Consider the following 18,074-nt stretch of genomic DNA (forward strand, 5'->3'; position numbering starts at 1 on the left):
GTTTGAACAAGCTGGAAAACAAAAACTACAGTAATTAAAAATATTCAACTAAAAAAAATAATGAACGATATTAACTATAAATAGTAGGGATGGGCGACGATTAATTGTGATTAATCGCATTCAAAATAAAAGTTTGTGATTACATAATATATGTGTGTGTAGTGTGTATAATTAATTTGTATATTTAAATACCCACACATGTATGTGTATATTTAAGAAAAATGTGTTATTAATATATCAAATATTTATATTTTTATATAATATTAATTATGTATAAATATATATAAAGTATATACAAATATTTCTTAAATATATACATGCATGTGTGTGTATTTATACAAATTAATTATACAAATGATATATTTTGGATACGATTAATCATGATTAATCGTTGCCCATCCCTAATAAATAGTTCATATTTTCCACAGTTAGATGATAAAGACAAAAAAAAAATACTTAAAAATACAGCTTAAACAGTACCATATTACAATGGAAACACTCTTATTTAGTACCCAGCTAATAGGGAACGTTCTCAGGACGTGGCTAATGTTCTGGCAAAGTTATGAACAAACATTCTTCCATCAATGTTATTAGAATTTTTTTTATCAGGTCTTAAAAAAATGTTCATAGAATGTTAGCACAAAAACATGCTTTTTTTCCCCCTAAAATATTTTCTAAATTTTACCACTCAAAACATTCAAAGAACATTCAAAAAGAACATTTTAAGAACTTAATTGAAATGTTGGCAACAAATAGTTAAGCTGGGAAAGTAACGTCTTGGGAGCTCCAATCACCTCTGAGTTGTAGAAAAACAACCAATGGAATTGGCGGGTGGAATTTCCATGCCAAGTCACTCCCCCGTACATACAGGTATATAAGATGTCAGCACGCATTCACTCATTAAGTTTGTGCTAAGGAGACCCTACAACATTATGTCGACTGAAAAAAGTTGTGATCAAACGTTCTAACATTAAGTTACTGTGATAATGTGTTTCAACTGTACCCCACAGACCACCTTTCTCTAAATTGCACGATAACACTGAATGCTATGAAATATGGAGATTTTTAGAGGGCAGACTAAAAATCATAAACATCAAAGTTCATAAAAGGACAAGAAGCTATTCAAGTGAAAATCTTAGCCCTAAAAATAGACTTGGTTTAATATCTTTAGGATAGAGAATCTTGCGTCCTTTCATAATGCAAGTTACCCCAGTGTAGGTAGGTTTGCATGCACACACACAGATTGTATCATACATTCACAAAAAAATGTTATTTTATTTCCATATAGAGATGCTGCTTTTGGGAACTGCACATATGATCTAACCATATTAGACTGTTTACAAGGAATACGCAAGGTAAGTGTATTAAAGGGAAGAGTTTGCTTCAAATGCACCATCTGTTTGAGTTATTAATATTTAGGAAGGGTAAAGTTTGTGACATTCTTGACCCATTTTTTGGACCAAGGCTGGACAGTGTAGACGCATAATGAACTTTATCCGCAGAACGTAATCTTTTAGTCCAATTATCTGTCTTTTCAATCTGACACGGGAGAAAGAATTGGCACAGGCTCTAATAGACGGATTACGTAAAGGACATGCCACACAATAACTGATAACTATCAGGAAGCAAAATACTAAGAAGGAAATACGTGGGTGGAAAGTTTTGGGACAAGTCTCTTAGAGGAATGAATTACAGTTGGCAGACAGTGAGATATTACACAACTTGTAACACGTTTGAAGACACATTTCCTCAGGAAGCATTTAGATTTTCATTATTTTCCATTGAATTCATGATTTGCCTTTATTTTATGAAACGTTTTCTCTTTAGGCCTTGCAGCACGGGTTCTTTGACTTTGAGAATTTTGATGTTGAAGAATATGAACATTATGAGGTATCACCTTCTTTAATATTAATATTTCATTCTCATAGATATAATCTAACTTTAAAACTCTACAGCACTGCTACATTGTCTACAGTGGCCCCAATGAGTTTTGACCATTTAACATTGAATAACTGTGATAATAATAGCAAAATATTAAATCAAGTGGCTATTATTAAAGAAAAGTGTATATTTTGCAAGCAAAAAGTAAAAGTATTTGGACACTCTCTGATTGTCACACTTAGTGAATCATGTTCATAGTTTTTGATGTTCTTAACTTGTTTACTCTTATATAAAACAATACTTTTTTTTTTTTACTTTACTGGTTAAAAGTGATTGCAAAATATTAATTGTTTGGACATTTTGTTATCAAATGTAATCAATTTCACATGTATTTAAGTATCGATACATTTTGGGCACTTAACCCTCAGGTGCTCTTCGGTCATTTCTGACCGAAAATTTTTCTGTTTTGAATTTTTTAAAATCACAGCTCCATCGGAATGTTACGAACCTTGGTGACTTTTATGGCATTGGGTATGTGAACACAAAAAAAAGTGGTCGTAAAAAAAAATAGTCACACTAGTGCTCTTCGGTCAAAAATGACCTAACATAGGAAATGAATGGGAAATTGGAAAAAAATGAAAAAAAAAAAAATGAATTTTTGTTTTTTGTCAATTTTTTTTTTATTTTTTATAAGAAATAGTTTTTGAGATTGTTTCAACTCTATATTCAAATCCACCACCAACAACATCAAAAAAATGTGTTCATAAACAGCTGGGGAATTCACATGCCTCTCCATAGAGAGCTGTACATGCCATCTAGTGGTTACACCATGATGATTTTTCTCTGTACTGTAACAAGATGGTGCTAATTTTCTTCAAAAAATATTTTTTTTCTGAAGGCTTAGACTCTATATTAAACTAAAATACTGCATTAATATTTAAAAACAAAAACAAAAAACAATATATATATATAGAAATATATATATATATTTCCATGGCAAAAATAAACCATAAATATTGCATACATATTAATAAATTCAATTAAATAGTCTCAATTAAATACTAAATTAAAAAGAATAAATATTATAGAACAAAAATAAATTGCATTGGTTTTACTGGGATGGAGAAAGTTTCATTTTTAGGTGTCTACTAAACGAAGAGCACCTGAGGGTTAAAAGCAATAAAGGATACAGATAACTCATGTAAATAAATTTTAATTAAGCAATTATGTATATTTGTGTATCTTCTTATCTTTTGCATTACAAGCGTGTGGAAAATGGTGATTTTAACTGGATTGTGCCAGGAAAACTGTTGGCCTTCAGTGGACCTCATCCCAAGAGCAAAATCGAGAACGGTAAGCTGACACATTAGATTTGCACATAAAAGCTAGTTCGGTCCTGACAAATACCAGATTCCACTGTTATTGGATCAATGTTAACCCTGTTGCTATTTATTCTTAATTCAATGGCAGTTGTTTCCCAAAACCCTGTTAAACTTGATACAAGTATAGTAAACATTACAAATGGCTTGTCAAACCATTTACAGTCATGCCCAAAAGTTTTGGCAGTGACATCCATTTTGTGTTTCGTAATGTTTGCTGATTTAGTTGTTGTTGATTCACACTGTGTTTAGATGTGCAGAGTGATCATATGCATTTTAACAGCACCCAAAATACACTTACTCTTTAACTCTGAATATTTGTAAATGTGAACTTGTGAACTGATAGTAGCCTATCAGTGGAGTGACTCACTCATGAACTGATGACTGTTTTGGCTCTTTCTTTCAGGTTATCCTCTCCATGCTCCAGAATCGTACTTCTCCTACTTCCGGCAGCACAGTGTGACAGATGTTGTGCGACTGAACAAGAAAATCTATGAAGAGCGGCGCTTCACAGATGCCGGGTTTGAACATCACGACTTGTTCTTCATAGACGGCACCACGCCTAGTGATCTCCTCACAAGACGCTTTCTACATATCTGTGAGAGCGCAGAGGGTGCCGTGGCCGTCCACTGCAAGGGTGAGACACTCTAGAAACTAGATTTGTGACGAAACAGCATCTTTTTTTATTGCATCTAGAGTGAGGTGCACTTTTGTATGTAAAATATTTATTTATATTTATTTAATATTTATATATTATTTATTGTTTATTTGAATAGGGACAGATACAAAAAAAAAAAAAAGAAAAGAAAACATAGATTATTACATAAAGAACAATCCGATGCCTGTATCACAGTGTTCATAGCCAAGACTAATTAACAACACCTGTCCCTAGAAAAGCTTTTAACAGTTAAAAAAATAAAGGAGTAAAAAAATGACAGTGAATACAATAAAATGTCCAGAAACCAGTTAGCACCAATAAAAATTAATAAATAAACACATGCACTCGAACTCACACCGATGCACACCTCACATACACAACGATATACATTTTCATATGGCATGATCACACTGCTGCTGCTGTATGAAACAGGCTATTGTTAGTTTTTTGATGGTGGACAGTTTAGTTAAAGTCTTTATATTTTTAGGAAGCCAGTTCCACAGTTTGGCTCCTTTCACAGAAAAAAAACATTTTGGGCAAAAGAAGTTTTAAAAAAATGGAACTTTACAGAGGCTAATTCAGATAGGGAACCCATGGACAAACCCACGTAGAGCTCATAACTCAAGGCACCTCCCTCAGTGGAGGGACAAAAAGCTCTCAGATTTAATCAAAAAGATCTTCATTTGTGCTCCAAAGATGAACGAAAAGCTTAAGGGTTTGGAACGACAGGAGGATGAATAATTAATGACATAATTTTAATTTTTGGGTGAACTAACCTTTTAAAGTTCATCTTTAAAAAACACTATACATTTTTTTTAATTCTTGCACAATGTAATTGAATGTTGTGACGTATGAAGTAAGTTTTGTATTTAAAGTGACTGATTATATATTAATATAGACAAAATAGTATAACATTTCAATTATTGCCATATTATGGTTGGCAATTATTTACTTACTGCTATTGATTCTTAGTTTTTGAGGATGAAGCCATGTCACATGGATATGTCTTATTTTTTCTAGATTTTACAACAATTTACTAACAGCTTGCTCCAGCACAAACCCACTTATGGCATTAAACAACTACTGTTTGGATTTGCTAGACACGCAGGGGAAAAAACAGCACTGAAAAGGATTAATTTTGATTCTGACCTTATCGCATATGCATTTGTAGGAGTTTCCCTTTCAGATACCAAATTTATGGGAGGAGAGTATTTAAATTAATTATGCAAGGTGATTTACTAAGGTTACTTTGCACCAGTCATTTTACTGGTATTTGCGCCATTATTTACCACCCCAAAAAAGCTTGTCTTAAAGTAGACGTTAATGTGCGCTGCTCTTGGTAGATTGCGTTGGTAATTATGGAAATTATCCAGTTGCGCGCCTCTGTTCTTTAATTTGCACTTTTTTGGAATTGCGCTCTCAAGCCAATTTGCCCTGTTTTGTAAATCTGGCCCTTAGTCTTTGATGGGGAGTGTTTTCTCCTGATTTATGTAATTTTTAATTTTGTTTTCTCCTCTAAATTATTTCCCACTGTCTTTGCACAGCTGGCCTTGGCAGGACAGGCACTCTGATAGGCTGCTACCTGATGAAGCATTATCGCTTCACAGCGCCCGAGGCCATTGCCTGGATACGAATCTGCAGGCCGGGCTCCGTCATTGGACCACAGCAGCACTTTCTCGAACAGTAAGTCTAAACTGTCTAAGTGCATGAGTCTACAGATAGACTGAGACACATAGGGACATAAAACAGTTCATATGTACAGTAAGAACCACCTGTCAGCCCAACTGCAGAATCCAACAGCGTGGGCGTAATGCGTGTACAGTATGTCTTTTCAGCGCTCCGGTGAAGTTTACTTAAAAGGATAGTTCACAACAAAATGAAAATTCTGTCAGCAATTATTCACCCTCATGTTGTTCCAACCCCATAAGACTTTCGCTCATCTCCGTAACACAAATTAAGATATTTTTGATTAAATCTGAAAGCTGGATCAGTCCTCCATAGGGATTGAAATTTGTCGGCCCAGAAAAGTTATTAAAGACACCGTTAAAATAGTCCAAGTGACTACAGTGGCTCAACCTTAAGTTTATCAAGCGACAAGAATACTTTTTGTGAGCAAAAAACAAACAAAAATAACGACTTTATTCGAGATGGTTCTCACTGCAGAACATGAAATCCACAGGGAGCCGCCTCCAGATCCAACTCCTCCCACCTTACATATACCTAAACCTACCCAGCTCCACCCCCTGATCCCTAAACCTACCGCTAAACCTACCCAGCTCCGCCCCCTGATCCCTAAACCCTCCGCTAAACCTACCCATCTCCACCCCCTGATCCCTAAACCCTCCGCTAAACCTACTCAACTCCACGCCCTGATCCCTAAACCCACCCCTAAACCTACCCAACCCCCTACCCCTGTACCCTAAACCCACCCCTAAACCTATCCAGCTCCACCCCCTGATCCCTAAACCCACCCCTAAACTTACCCAGCTCCACCCCCTGATCCCTAAACCCACCCCTAAACCTACCCAGCTCCACCCCGTGATCCCTAAACCCACCCCTAAACCTACTCAACTCCACCCCCTGATCCCTAAACCCACCCCTAAACCTATCCAGCTCCACCCCGATCCCTAAACCCACCCCTAAACCTACCCAGCCCCACCCCCTGATCCCTAAACCCACCACTAAACCTAACCAGCTCCACCCCCTGATCCCTAAACCCACCCCTAAACCTACCCAGCTCCACCCCCTGATCCCTAAACCCACCCCTAAACCTAACCAGCTCCACCCCCCGATCCCTAAACTCACCCCTAAACCTACCCAACTCCACCCCCTGATCCCTAAACACACCCCTAAACCTACCCAACTCCACCCCTCAGATCTGGATCCGACTCCGCCCCTTGGATCTCGTGTACTGCAATGAGGTGCTACTGCTTTATTCAACTATTCATTTCCTTCTGTGTGGGCCTCGAGTTAGTTCACATAGTGTAACAGCGCAGTGCTTCTGTGTTATATGTTAAATGTCTTTTATAACTTTTCTGGGCGGGCAAGTTTTAATCCCATAGAAGCCTATGGAGGAGTGATCCAAGACTCCTTCCTGTTAGACTCAGGAAGACACTAACACAGCACTGCGTGGGGGTTTTCTAGTTACAGATTCCCAAAGAAGCAGTCTGCCACTTTCCCTATACCCAAACCAGTCAAAAAGGCTTGTACAAATATTTTTAGAGGTGTTTTGGGTCTAATCATTTACCTCCGGGGGTAATACTTGCTTTCAGAGGAGAAGAGAGAATTATCAGAGAAGAGACACCACCCAAAAAGGAAAAATTAATTCTCCAATGCTTTTTCATAATATCAATGACTGCAATGAAATTGAGACCATTTTACCAATCGCATGTGATATATAGACATTCTCAGTGAACTTTCAGTGACTTAAATCAGGGGGGGAATGGAAGGGATTAGGGAGTGGAAGGATACATTATAAAAGGCGAAAGGCGATGTCCTGTGCTCTATCTTTGAGGTCTTCTCTCCAGGGGTGTTTTTATTGTTTTATTGCAGGAGATTTGATCTGAGCTTTTGTCTTGGCAGGAAAATCAAGTCTTGCACAGAGGCCATGTTCAAAAGTGCTTTCTTTCTCTGTCTTAAGGAAGCAGCACAGTATGTGGGTGCAAGGTGATCTCCATCGCTCAGTGCAGAAGCAGCAGCAGCTGAGGCAAAGCCGACAGCAGAAGAGAAACATGTCCCATCTCATCTCCAGCGTGGACAACATGTCCATCGACAGCACCATTCTGAAGCCAGCAAGTGTGGATGAGGTGCTGAAGGAACTGAATCCACCAATCATAATTGAGTGCACACAATACTGTAAAATTGGTGTTGACACTGTGTTTTGTTACACTACAGAATGAGTTCAGAGAAGAGGACACGATTCCAACGCAAGGAGACAAACTACTAGCCTTAAAGGGCCAACGCCACCCCAGATCTACAACCACAGTGCTTAGGTAGACCTTCAGTTATTCTAAATAAAGGAAATGAGTGTTCTTTCAGCCAATGAAATCACTCTTGGTTGTAAGAAGAACAGATTTTTTTGACTTAAATGCCGAAAAGAAAACACATTTCAACTCACTAGGCCAGTTTGGCGGGTTGTGATGTTCTCCAAACAGACGACTCCAACATTAGCAAAACAAAGTGTAAAGAGGGTCACACGCTGGACAAGAAGTGACACATCTTTCAAATTAAAAAGTAATGTTTTGCCTGTATAAAAGTGATTAGATTCACTGTTGTGATTGAACTTGAAAATGTGAGTATGAATGAAGCATCCATGTGTGGTCCTGTCCCAAATGGCACCCTCGAGGGCCACTCTTCTGAAACCTAAAATGAACAAGGAAAATGGACTTCATGCTCATGCGGCGGCCATAGTAAGTCCAAAAGACCATGAAGTGTGCCCTTTGGGACAGGGCATGTGAGAAATTGGCTAGTGAGTGTAAAAAAGTTAATTTCACTCTCTGCACAAAAGCATTGCCGAGCAATTCACTTCCTGTTTTGAAAAGGAATGTTCTTATTACAGTGGAGAAAAAGCTTCCTTCTTTCATCATTACCTTTTAATGAACTGCTCGGCTATTTGTCTTTCTTTTTTTTTGGCAGTGGGATAACCCCAGCTCCGGGCACCATTTCCTCTCCCAAGTCTTCCAAATCTCCTCTCTTCCTCTCCTCCACCACTGCACCACAAAGACTGACGCGAAGCCCTTCATCCTCCGCTAGCAATCTAAAAAGGTACATTAAAGTGAATGCACAGCCTGGGTGTTTGTTTTTTTTTGGATGGGGTTCATTACAGATGTTGTTAACCCCCCTTTATGCATCCTGAACAGCTTCAGTCCCCGTTTAGCCCATTCCCTCAGCAACCTCTATAACGACAACAACTTCAGTGACGATGAAACCAGCACACCTGCTTCCTCTTTTGTGCCCTCCCCATCTCCTGCCCTAACCCAGTGTTCCCCAGCACTTCCCTCCAGTTTTGGCTTTGGGTACACCACTGCTGACCCCCGACTTCCTCCCTCCCATGTAAACTTCAATCAAGAAGCCAACGCTAACCTCAACAGCCTCACTGCATCAGGCACCGTTAGTGCTAGTCGTACAGTCAGGCCTATGAACAGAGGCGGCTATAGCCGGCCGAGCCCTCGGAGAGGTCCGTTCCGCGCCGGGCTTAGTGGGTTTCCAGGACGCTACCTCAGCAGATCCATTCCAGTGAGTGACGCCTTCGTCGTCTCTTCGGCCCTTGATTTTCACTCTCTACCTCTGCTTATTTTCCATCTGCTACTAATTTCCCTACTTTCCACTTTCTACATGAAGTCCTTTCTACTATTTTTTTTTTAGAATTTAAAGATAGGGTCAATCTAAAAGTTCGGTCATCATTTGATCCCCATGTACACCACCAGTGACCAAGAATTTATGAATAAAACTTACCGAGGCCGCCGATAGTTCCTTTTTCCACACATATATCATATATGTTTGTGTTTACAAGAAAATAATATAGAACAGTAAACTTTTTTTTTTACAATTTAGTGCCTTTTGTAAGTCATATGCATTGAAACTTAGAATTATTTGTAAAACCAAAACTATCATTGATGTTTTTTTGATGGAAAACAGTCCGGACGTATTTACAGAGGAACTCAACAAGGTTGACCTGACATCGGTAATGCAGTGCGATGATGTGGAGATGGCTTGGGATAGGTTTAAGTTCAATTTGGCACCCTACAAAGAGTTAAGAATCGGACTGAGCCTTAGTTGACAGAGTTTTAAAGAAAAGGGATAAGAATTCAAATAAATGAAGTTAGAGATAAGATAAAAAAAGCTAAAAAAAAACTTTAAGGATTACAACATCAGTAAATTGAAGCAGGATACACAAAATTATGGAGAGGTTTAAATGAGTTGGGGTATAGAAAAAAAGACAAATAGTGTAAGGGTAAATGTTCAAGAATAAGTATTAATGTAGATGGAAGATTGATGACTGATCAGAAGAAGGTAGCAGAATATTTTAGGTAGCTCTTTCACTACCATTGCTGAAAAATTGTGGTTTTTCATTTACCAAAGTGAATGAGAGTAGTGTTTTTAAAAAGTTAAAGGAACTCAAAAGTGACAAAGCGACAGGGTTAGATAATATTCCAGTGAAGCACAGCATATTAAGGACTCAGCTAAATGTATTACTCCTATATTATAAATCTTTCAATTACACAAGGTAAGGTTCCTGGGGAGTTAAAATAAGCAAGAGTTATTCCCCTCTATAAGAAAGGTTGAAGGTTAAAGTTTAGAGTGTAATAATTATAGGCCAGTGTTTTATCAACAGTGATGGAAAAGATCATGTATGATCAGGTTGAAGACTATAACTCTATACTGTACAGTTACAGGCAGGTTTTAGGAGGCTGGACTCCACAGAGACAATGATAATGTTTTTTTTTTATATAAGAAAAGAAATGGACAGGGGCAAATTATGTGGGATTGTGTTGCTGGATCTGCAGGAGGCATTCGATACATGCTGAAGCTGAAGCCAAGTAGAGATTGAAAGGGTTTCCAAATGGTTTATAGATAATATACGCTCTTAACATTCATAACTCTATAAAGAAAAAATAAAATGCAGACTACTCACAATAAATTGAGCAGGGTTGCATTGAAAGTGCATCTACAGCTGCTTCTTAATGATGAACATTTTAGGGATCAAGCTGAAGGGGATTTTGTTTTTTGTTTAAATTTTGTTAAATTTGATAGTGATTTCACTCCATATATGAGCTGTTTAAAAATGTAGTATGGATACATGGGGCTTTCTCGTACAATTTAATAAAACGTGTCTAGTAAAGCAAACAAGCAACCAAATGCTCGAGAAAGGTGAGGTGAGCTTCACTGACACAGTCTTTACTTACATTAATTGTTAAACATTTCCCAACTTTCACGTCACCAGACAACTACATCCTGACTCCAACTTTCACGTCACTAGACACCTACATCCTGACTCCAACTTTCACGTCATTAGACACCTACATCCTGACTCCAATGGTCACTGTTGCTTTCTGTGTTAGGGAAAGTTACTTTTAAATGATTACAATATTGCATTTTTCCCCAAAATAGTAACCAATTGCGTCACTTAGTAGTTACTTTGTAATGCATTGTTACTTTTGCGTTACTTACTTGTTACTTTTGTGTTACTTTGGGCTGGGCTTGCTTGATTGTTTAAAAAAATGTAATATATTTGGGAAATCTAAAGACTTTTTCAAACCAAAGGTGAAATTAGTAATTCTCAGGTTGAAGGAAATGCAAATTCACACATTCACTGCTGGAAAGCAGAAGACTAGGATGCAGCAGAAGAACAAATGAAACAAATGTGCTTTATCTAAAGTCATTTTTGCTTATTAGGATGGTTGAATTGGATCATCAAGGTCAGCAGCAAAGACATTGGTTAATAAAGTGAGATTAAATACATAAAGGCTCAATCCCAATTCACCCCTTGCCCCTGACCCTTGTTTTCGAGTGTACCCCATGGCCCTTAAAACGGAGTTACAAGGGCCAAGGGGTTGAAATATTCAACAACCCTTCATGAACCCGATACGTCATCAGTTGTTGGCGATGGCTCTGGCTGCCGTAACTGAGTTTTTACAGGATTTCTCCATGACAACGACTTACAATGAGCGCAGCTGCTCTTAACTTTGAGGAAACATGATGATTATAACATTCCTTCCACGTAATGTATGTCTTTTCTGTTTCGGAAAAGTAATTTATTATACAATTTCTTAATATATGTATTATTATTATTATAAAAGTAAATAAAGTGTATGGTGGTAACATCTGGCGCTAAATTCAAATGTTTAACCATTTGCGAAGCCATCTCGCCGGTGATTTGCGATACATTCTGTGAACTTTCTCGTAGCCCTCCGTTTGGAGTGTGCCTCTGAGATCGCCCTACCCCTCGATCTCAACAAGAATCACGACACCCTACCCCTAGATGGGAACACGCAAATCGGAGGGGTAGGGACAAGGAGAAGGGGCAAGGGGGTGAATTGGGATTGAGCCAAAGTATATTTGTGAAATTTAACAAAACAAAGTAGCTTGTCTTGTTTGAAAAAGTAACATATTTTGTTGTAAATTAAAAAGTAATGCATTACTTTAATTTACTTGAAAAAAGTAATCTGATTATGTTACTTTTAGTGCGTTACCCAAAACGCTGTGTAACATGCGTCACTGGTGGTGTGAATGGGGCATTGCTCACCTTCATGTCATTCTAAACATGTATATGTTTGTTCTTCTGTGAAAAAAAAGTGATATTAGACTAGTTTCACCAAATTAAAATATAAGCATAAGATGTGAGCTGCAGCGGAGGCAAAGATTTTCAGCAAATAACTACCGATATTTCCTCATAATTATTATAAAGGTGCAGTATATCATTGTTTGGAGAATTTATGGTCATAATCCAGTCACTTTAAAAGGAATCAATCTGATAGGTTAACTGGTTTTAATTTGTCGTTTTGACCAATAGGAAGCTAGGTCTGAAAGTGACTTATGTGTGAGCTGTGCTTCATAGATCGCTGCGCTATAGAGCATCACTGTCCCGCCCACAGCCCGAGAGAGTGTTGGTGCCGGAAGTAAATTTCCCATTCATTTCTCCCATTGACATTTAGTAAAATCCATATCTAAAGAGTTTTAGAGCATGTCTGAAGATAACCAGCTATGGCTGAACTCATAAGCATACAACATATCATTTCGAGTGAAAAAACAAAGAGAAAATCCCAAAAAAGTCAAGGGTACAAGCCTGTGTACATATTTCATTTCCGAGCAAAGGAACTAATCATCCCATAAACCACCGTGCCTCACTAAAATCGACTGAAGCCACCGTGAAAGAGCCTTTTGAGTGACTTCCAAATCTGACGACGGCCACGTGAAATTTTTCCTCCAGTGAATTTTATATAGTGAATGTGCAGGGCAACTACTTTTCCTCGATTTACTGAAGCTTATGCACATGCTAATTCATTGAGCATCTGGCTCGCTCATAGGCCGTGCTGCGGCAACTGCACATCCAATGGCACGGGGTCGTCTCAGAGGTGCGACCAATGAACTTAGCCCTACGTCATTACACGATCTTCAGCCTGTCACGTACCTTCGCGGGGTTTCAGACACATGACACGACTTCCACCAATCAGATGCATCACTGGGATTGTGGGATTGTTCAGGATTGTGGGTAATGAAGTACTTATCCAATACATCGCGAATAAAAGGCATTTATCTTAAAACAAGGTTAGTGCCCCATGAACTTTTGCCGTTTATATGAGCATATACAATCACTTAGAACAGCCGTAGCTGGTTTTAAGTCTACCATGTATGGTTTCGTTTTTATGGCTTATATCTCAAATGTCAATGGAGAAATTGTATTGAATTTTTACTTCCAGCACCGGCTGTGGGTGGGACTGTGATGCTCTATGGACAAACAATGGACCTGACATTTTGCTAACCCTCTACTGCATGCATTTTGATGGCACATGGAAAAAAATATTCCACATCATTTCTTGGCTCATTTAGGAACATTTTATTGATTTATTGAAAAATTTCCCTCCCCTGACCCCCCCACCCCAAAATATTTTTTTGTTGCCCAAGGGCAACGTTGCGCAACAATGGTAAAGAATCACAGAGATAATTGTCATTATACAACTCTTAGAGAGCAATACAAAAATCAAATTTTTTTCTCCAAAAATGTCAAGAAATAATTTAAGTAAAAAGGGGGAAAAACACTTGAAACTCATCAATCTATTTGATTTGATAGAGACATATGTTTGCATCATGTAGTGCGTCGTCATGCATCATGTACTTTATGTATCCTAATCATCCCCATATAAACTGTATTGCCAAAAGTTTTGGGACACCCCTTCAAATCATTGAATTCAGATGTTCCAATCACTTCCATGGCCACAGTTCTGTAAAATAAAGCAGCTACTGTAGGCATGCAGATGATTCAACAAACATCTGTGAAAGAATGGGTCACTCTGGAATTCAGCATGGTACTGTGGTAGGTTGCCACCTATGAAATTTCCTCACTACTAAATGTTCCACGGTCACTGTTAGTGGTATTATAACAAAGTGGAAGCAATTGGGAACAACAGCAACCCAGAGCGGGGTTAGCGCATGCTGAGGTGCACAGAAGTCGCAAACTTTCTCCAGTGTCAATAGCTACAGACTTCCAAACTTCATGTGGCCTTCAGATTAGCTGAACACCAGTGCGTAGAAAGCATCATGGAATGGGTTTCCATGGCCGAGCACCTGCATCCAAGCCTTACATCAACAAGTGCAACGCAAACCGTTGGGTGCAGTGGTATAAAGCACGCCGCCACTGGACTCTAGAGCAGTGGAGACGGGTTCTCTGAGTGATAAATCACGCGTCTCTATCTGGCGATCTCATGGACGAGTCTGGGTTTGGCGGTTGCCAGGAGAACGGTTCTTGCCTGACTGCATTGTGACAAGTGTAAAGTTTTGTGGAGGGGGGATTATGGTGCGGGGTTGTTTTTCAGGGGTTGAGTTTGGCCCCTTAGGTCCAGTGAAAGCAACTCCTAATGCTTCAGCATACCAAGACATTTTGGACAATGTCATGCTCCCAACTTTGTGGGAACAGTGTCACTTTGGGTGTTCCTTTGTACCCAGGAACCCTGCATCTTTCCTTCGTGTAAAAGATTATTTGCCATTGTAAAGTATTGTTAAAAACCTCCTTGAAAAGTACCCCTTATCGCACAACGTTGCCTTGAGGCAACAAAAAGAAAAACTGAATTTGTGAACATGCAAAATAAAAAAAACATAATAAAACCTGCCAGAAGGCTTTTCTACACCTTCATAGAGACACACATATTTTTTATATACAGTTAATGTCATTTTAAAGAAGATCACTAAAGCACATAATCTTGCTTTCAACTCACAACATGTGCTCCTGTGACCATGTGCCAGAAAAGGACTTCCCACCTTCAAATGGTGCTTGATGGTGACTCCCAAACCTTATTGGACTGTTCTTTGATACTTTTTCAAACTTTCTAATTGGTTGCAATCATTTAAAGAAAAAATTTACTGAACATAGGGCTTAAGAAAACTTTCTGTTTTCTGAGGGCAACGCTATGCTGTAGAGGGTTTTTTATGGCTTATATCTCAAATGTCAATGGAGAAATTGTATTGAATTTTTACTTCCAGCACCGGCTGTGGGTGGGACTGTGATGCTCTATGGACAAACAATGGACCTGACATTTTGCTAATGTGACCCTACCTTAAGTTCTGTAATGACAACTCTCAGAAAGATTGGCATGGTAATATGGCTATGTTAATGTATTTGTTCTCGGCAAACTTGCTACTGCCAATAAAATCACAGACATGCTGCTGCTTCTGCACTTGAAACATACATGAATTAACCCTGTGTCAAGATCTGTCATGGATCTGCAAGAGAGTGCAGAATAACAGTGAAGGGTTTATCCTGTCCAATAGGACAGGGTGAACACTGAGACCAGTCTTGGGTGACTAGGACTAGAGGACAGCTTGGGAGACAGCACCAGACGGGATGATGGTGGGAAGGACCAGGCAGTAACACAAGGAACCTGAGTCTTGAGAAGTAGATCCAGTCTTGGCTGCGGGACAGTTAGAATCAGTGGCCAGGAAAACTTAGGACAGGCAAGACTAAACACAAGACTCATAAAGACAAGGCACAAGATACACAGGCAAGGCACGAGAGTAAATAAATAAAACGAGGCAAAATAAAACTATGACAATAGAAGAAGAAAAAAACTAGGTCACTACCAATTGAGTTAAGGACCTATCAGCCTTAGGTCCTAAGTGATCTATTCCTATACATTTCGTACTACGAAATACCTTTAGATAATTTTAATTCAAGTGTGCTCTTAAAGCCAATTCCATTTCCCTCTGTTTATAAATCCAAATCTCACAGAGAAATCACATTCTGTATGATGGTCACAGACTTTGATGTTTTAGCCTTAAACTATGAATTTCTCTAGTATGAGGATATCATTGTCCTGCATCTCCAAGCAATGAGGTGCAAGTTTTTGTGTGTGTGTGTGTTTGGAATGACTTGAAAATCCGGTAGTATGTGACCCCCAGTATCTGTAACCCCTTTGTTTTAAAATCTGTTCAGATTGTACTCAATACCAGCATGCTTTGCACATGTCGTTTCATATCAGTTTCTTAATATCAATGTCTCTTTCCACAGTCCCTTCAGTCTGAATATGCTCAGTACTAAGGCTGTAATTATACGCTGATGACCGCAGCTGACCCATCCTGTGGACGGATCTCTCCTAAAAGCTGATAAAATGTTAAACATTTTAAACAAACGTGTTCATTAATTCATTTATACAGTGTTTCAATTTAGAAAATAATATCTGTAAGTCTGATGTATTATTCACAAATGTATTTAGCAATTTATTTTTTTTTCTTCATGAAAAATCAAACATATCTGCTGGTATTTGTTTGTGACTACCATTACAGTAGCTCATGATTTTGTTGGAAGTCACAATTGTAATGAAAATCTTAGCAGCGTGTTTGTGCATGAGTGTGTGAATGTGTGGTTGAAGAAATATACAAGTATGATCACATGACTATGTTACTGATTCAGTTATGTTTAGTAATATGATTGTACAGAAATCATGATTTTTAAAACATTTTGTACAGATAACTAATAAGCAAAATACCTTAATAACTGGAATATACTTTAGATGCAATAAAGCGCTGTCATTACAGAGATCTCTTCATTTGTAAAGGCTGTGAGGTGGTGATTCTTTGTGCTGTAAAAAATATTATGTATATATAGGGGTTGGGGTTGTATTTATACACACAACACCAATTCCAGAAAAGTTGCGACATTTTGTAAAATGTATAAAATATGTAATATTTTAATGTAATAGATTGTAATGTATTTTTTATGTAATAGAATTTGTGATTTGTTAACCCCATTAACGCCTGAATTTATATAGCTGTATATATATATATATATATATATATATATATATATATATATATATATATATATATATAAAAACGTTTTATGTGTGTTTTTGCCTTTAAGTAGATGGTAAATAATGTTGAGATTATCAATTTCACTTTTGCACAACAAATAAATCGAAATTTTGGTATGTTGCAAATTTGCAACAGCGGGCATAATGGTCAATAATAAGATAAAAAAAAAAACAGTAAAATAACAGTGAAAAAACAATGTTTTATTTATTCAGCCTTTGTTTTACTTATTTATATAAATCTGCAACAGCAGATATTTAATATTAAGAATTATTATGACCACTTTCATGTCACCAACACAAATACATTGTAAAAAATGATCGTGATTTTAACAGTAAAAGACTGTGTGTCAGTGAAAAACTATTAATTGGTTAACAGAACCTTTCCTTACTATATATGGTAAATAACTGTGATAGATCTTATGGTAAATTTCATGTAATTTTACTGTAAAATACTGTTAAATTTACAGTTTTTAAAGTGAAAATGAACAACTCATCGTATAATTTACAGTGAAAAAACGTAAATTGACATTCCCACAATTCCCTGCCTGACACTCCACACTCCACATGTATTTTTGCTGAAATAACTTGTTTCTTCATAGTTTGCTTAGTCTTTTTCTAATCAGTTAGGTACATTAGGGTTTTATGTGACATTTAATGTTGTTAAATTAATGTTTATTGCCTTTTTAAAATTTCATGTGTGTTACCATGATGGTGTTTAATGATTGAGTGAACGACACTGTGTTAATATGACACTGTGTTCTATATGTTAATATTAAGTTTCTTGTGAAAGAGCTACATGTGATGAGTTTCCATATATCGTGTGACTCTCATTACTGCTGTGATTGATGTATGTCAGTTTATAACAATGGTATAAAACAGATATTAACACTTCAAATGGTCAATAATTTAACAGTAAATCAGATAATTAAATACGGTTTATTTCCGTAAATTTTACGATGAGCCTGTAAAATCTTATTACCGTAAATTCTTGCTACCGTATTTTATACGGTAAATTTCTGGCAACCACAGCTGCCGGTATTTTACCGTAAATTGAACACATTTTTTTTTTTTTTATGATATAGGACATTTTGTACACTTGAAGCTAGTGTGGCCCGTGCACGTAGGGAATTTGCA

The 18,074-nt window shown here is 37.6% G+C and overlaps 1 protein-coding gene across 2 annotated transcripts in view; it reads left to right on the top strand.

The window, feature by feature from the left end:
- cdc14aa (cell division cycle 14Aa) overlaps positions 1–16,684 on the top strand; it is a 29,225-nt gene extending 12,541 nt beyond the window's left edge. For both annotated transcript variants that reach the window (XM_089131025.1, XM_039661312.2), the window contains exons 6-15: positions 1,289–1,355; positions 1,828–1,890; positions 3,147–3,234; positions 3,667–3,897; positions 5,463–5,601; positions 7,559–7,724; positions 7,813–7,910; positions 8,554–8,682; positions 8,778–9,153; positions 16,139–16,684. In XM_089131025.1, coding sequence (XP_088987151.1) covers positions 1,289–1,355; positions 1,828–1,890; positions 3,147–3,234; positions 3,667–3,897; positions 5,463–5,601; positions 7,559–7,724; positions 7,813–7,910; positions 8,554–8,682; positions 8,778–9,153; positions 16,139–16,168 — 1,387 coding nt within the window. In that variant the 3' untranslated portion in view covers positions 16,169–16,684. The remainder of the gene's footprint in view (positions 1–1,288; positions 1,356–1,827; positions 1,891–3,146; positions 3,235–3,666; positions 3,898–5,462; positions 5,602–7,558; positions 7,725–7,812; positions 7,911–8,553; positions 8,683–8,777; positions 9,154–16,138) is intronic.
- The last annotated feature ends 1,390 nt before the right edge of the window (positions 16,685–18,074 follow it).

The sequence above is a fragment of the Pimephales promelas genome, chromosome 5 (assembly GCF_988280905.1).
Source record: "Pimephales promelas chromosome 5, fPimPro1.hap1.1, whole genome shotgun sequence".
Taxonomy (NCBI): Eukaryota; Metazoa; Chordata; class Actinopteri; order Cypriniformes; family Leuciscidae; genus Pimephales; species Pimephales promelas.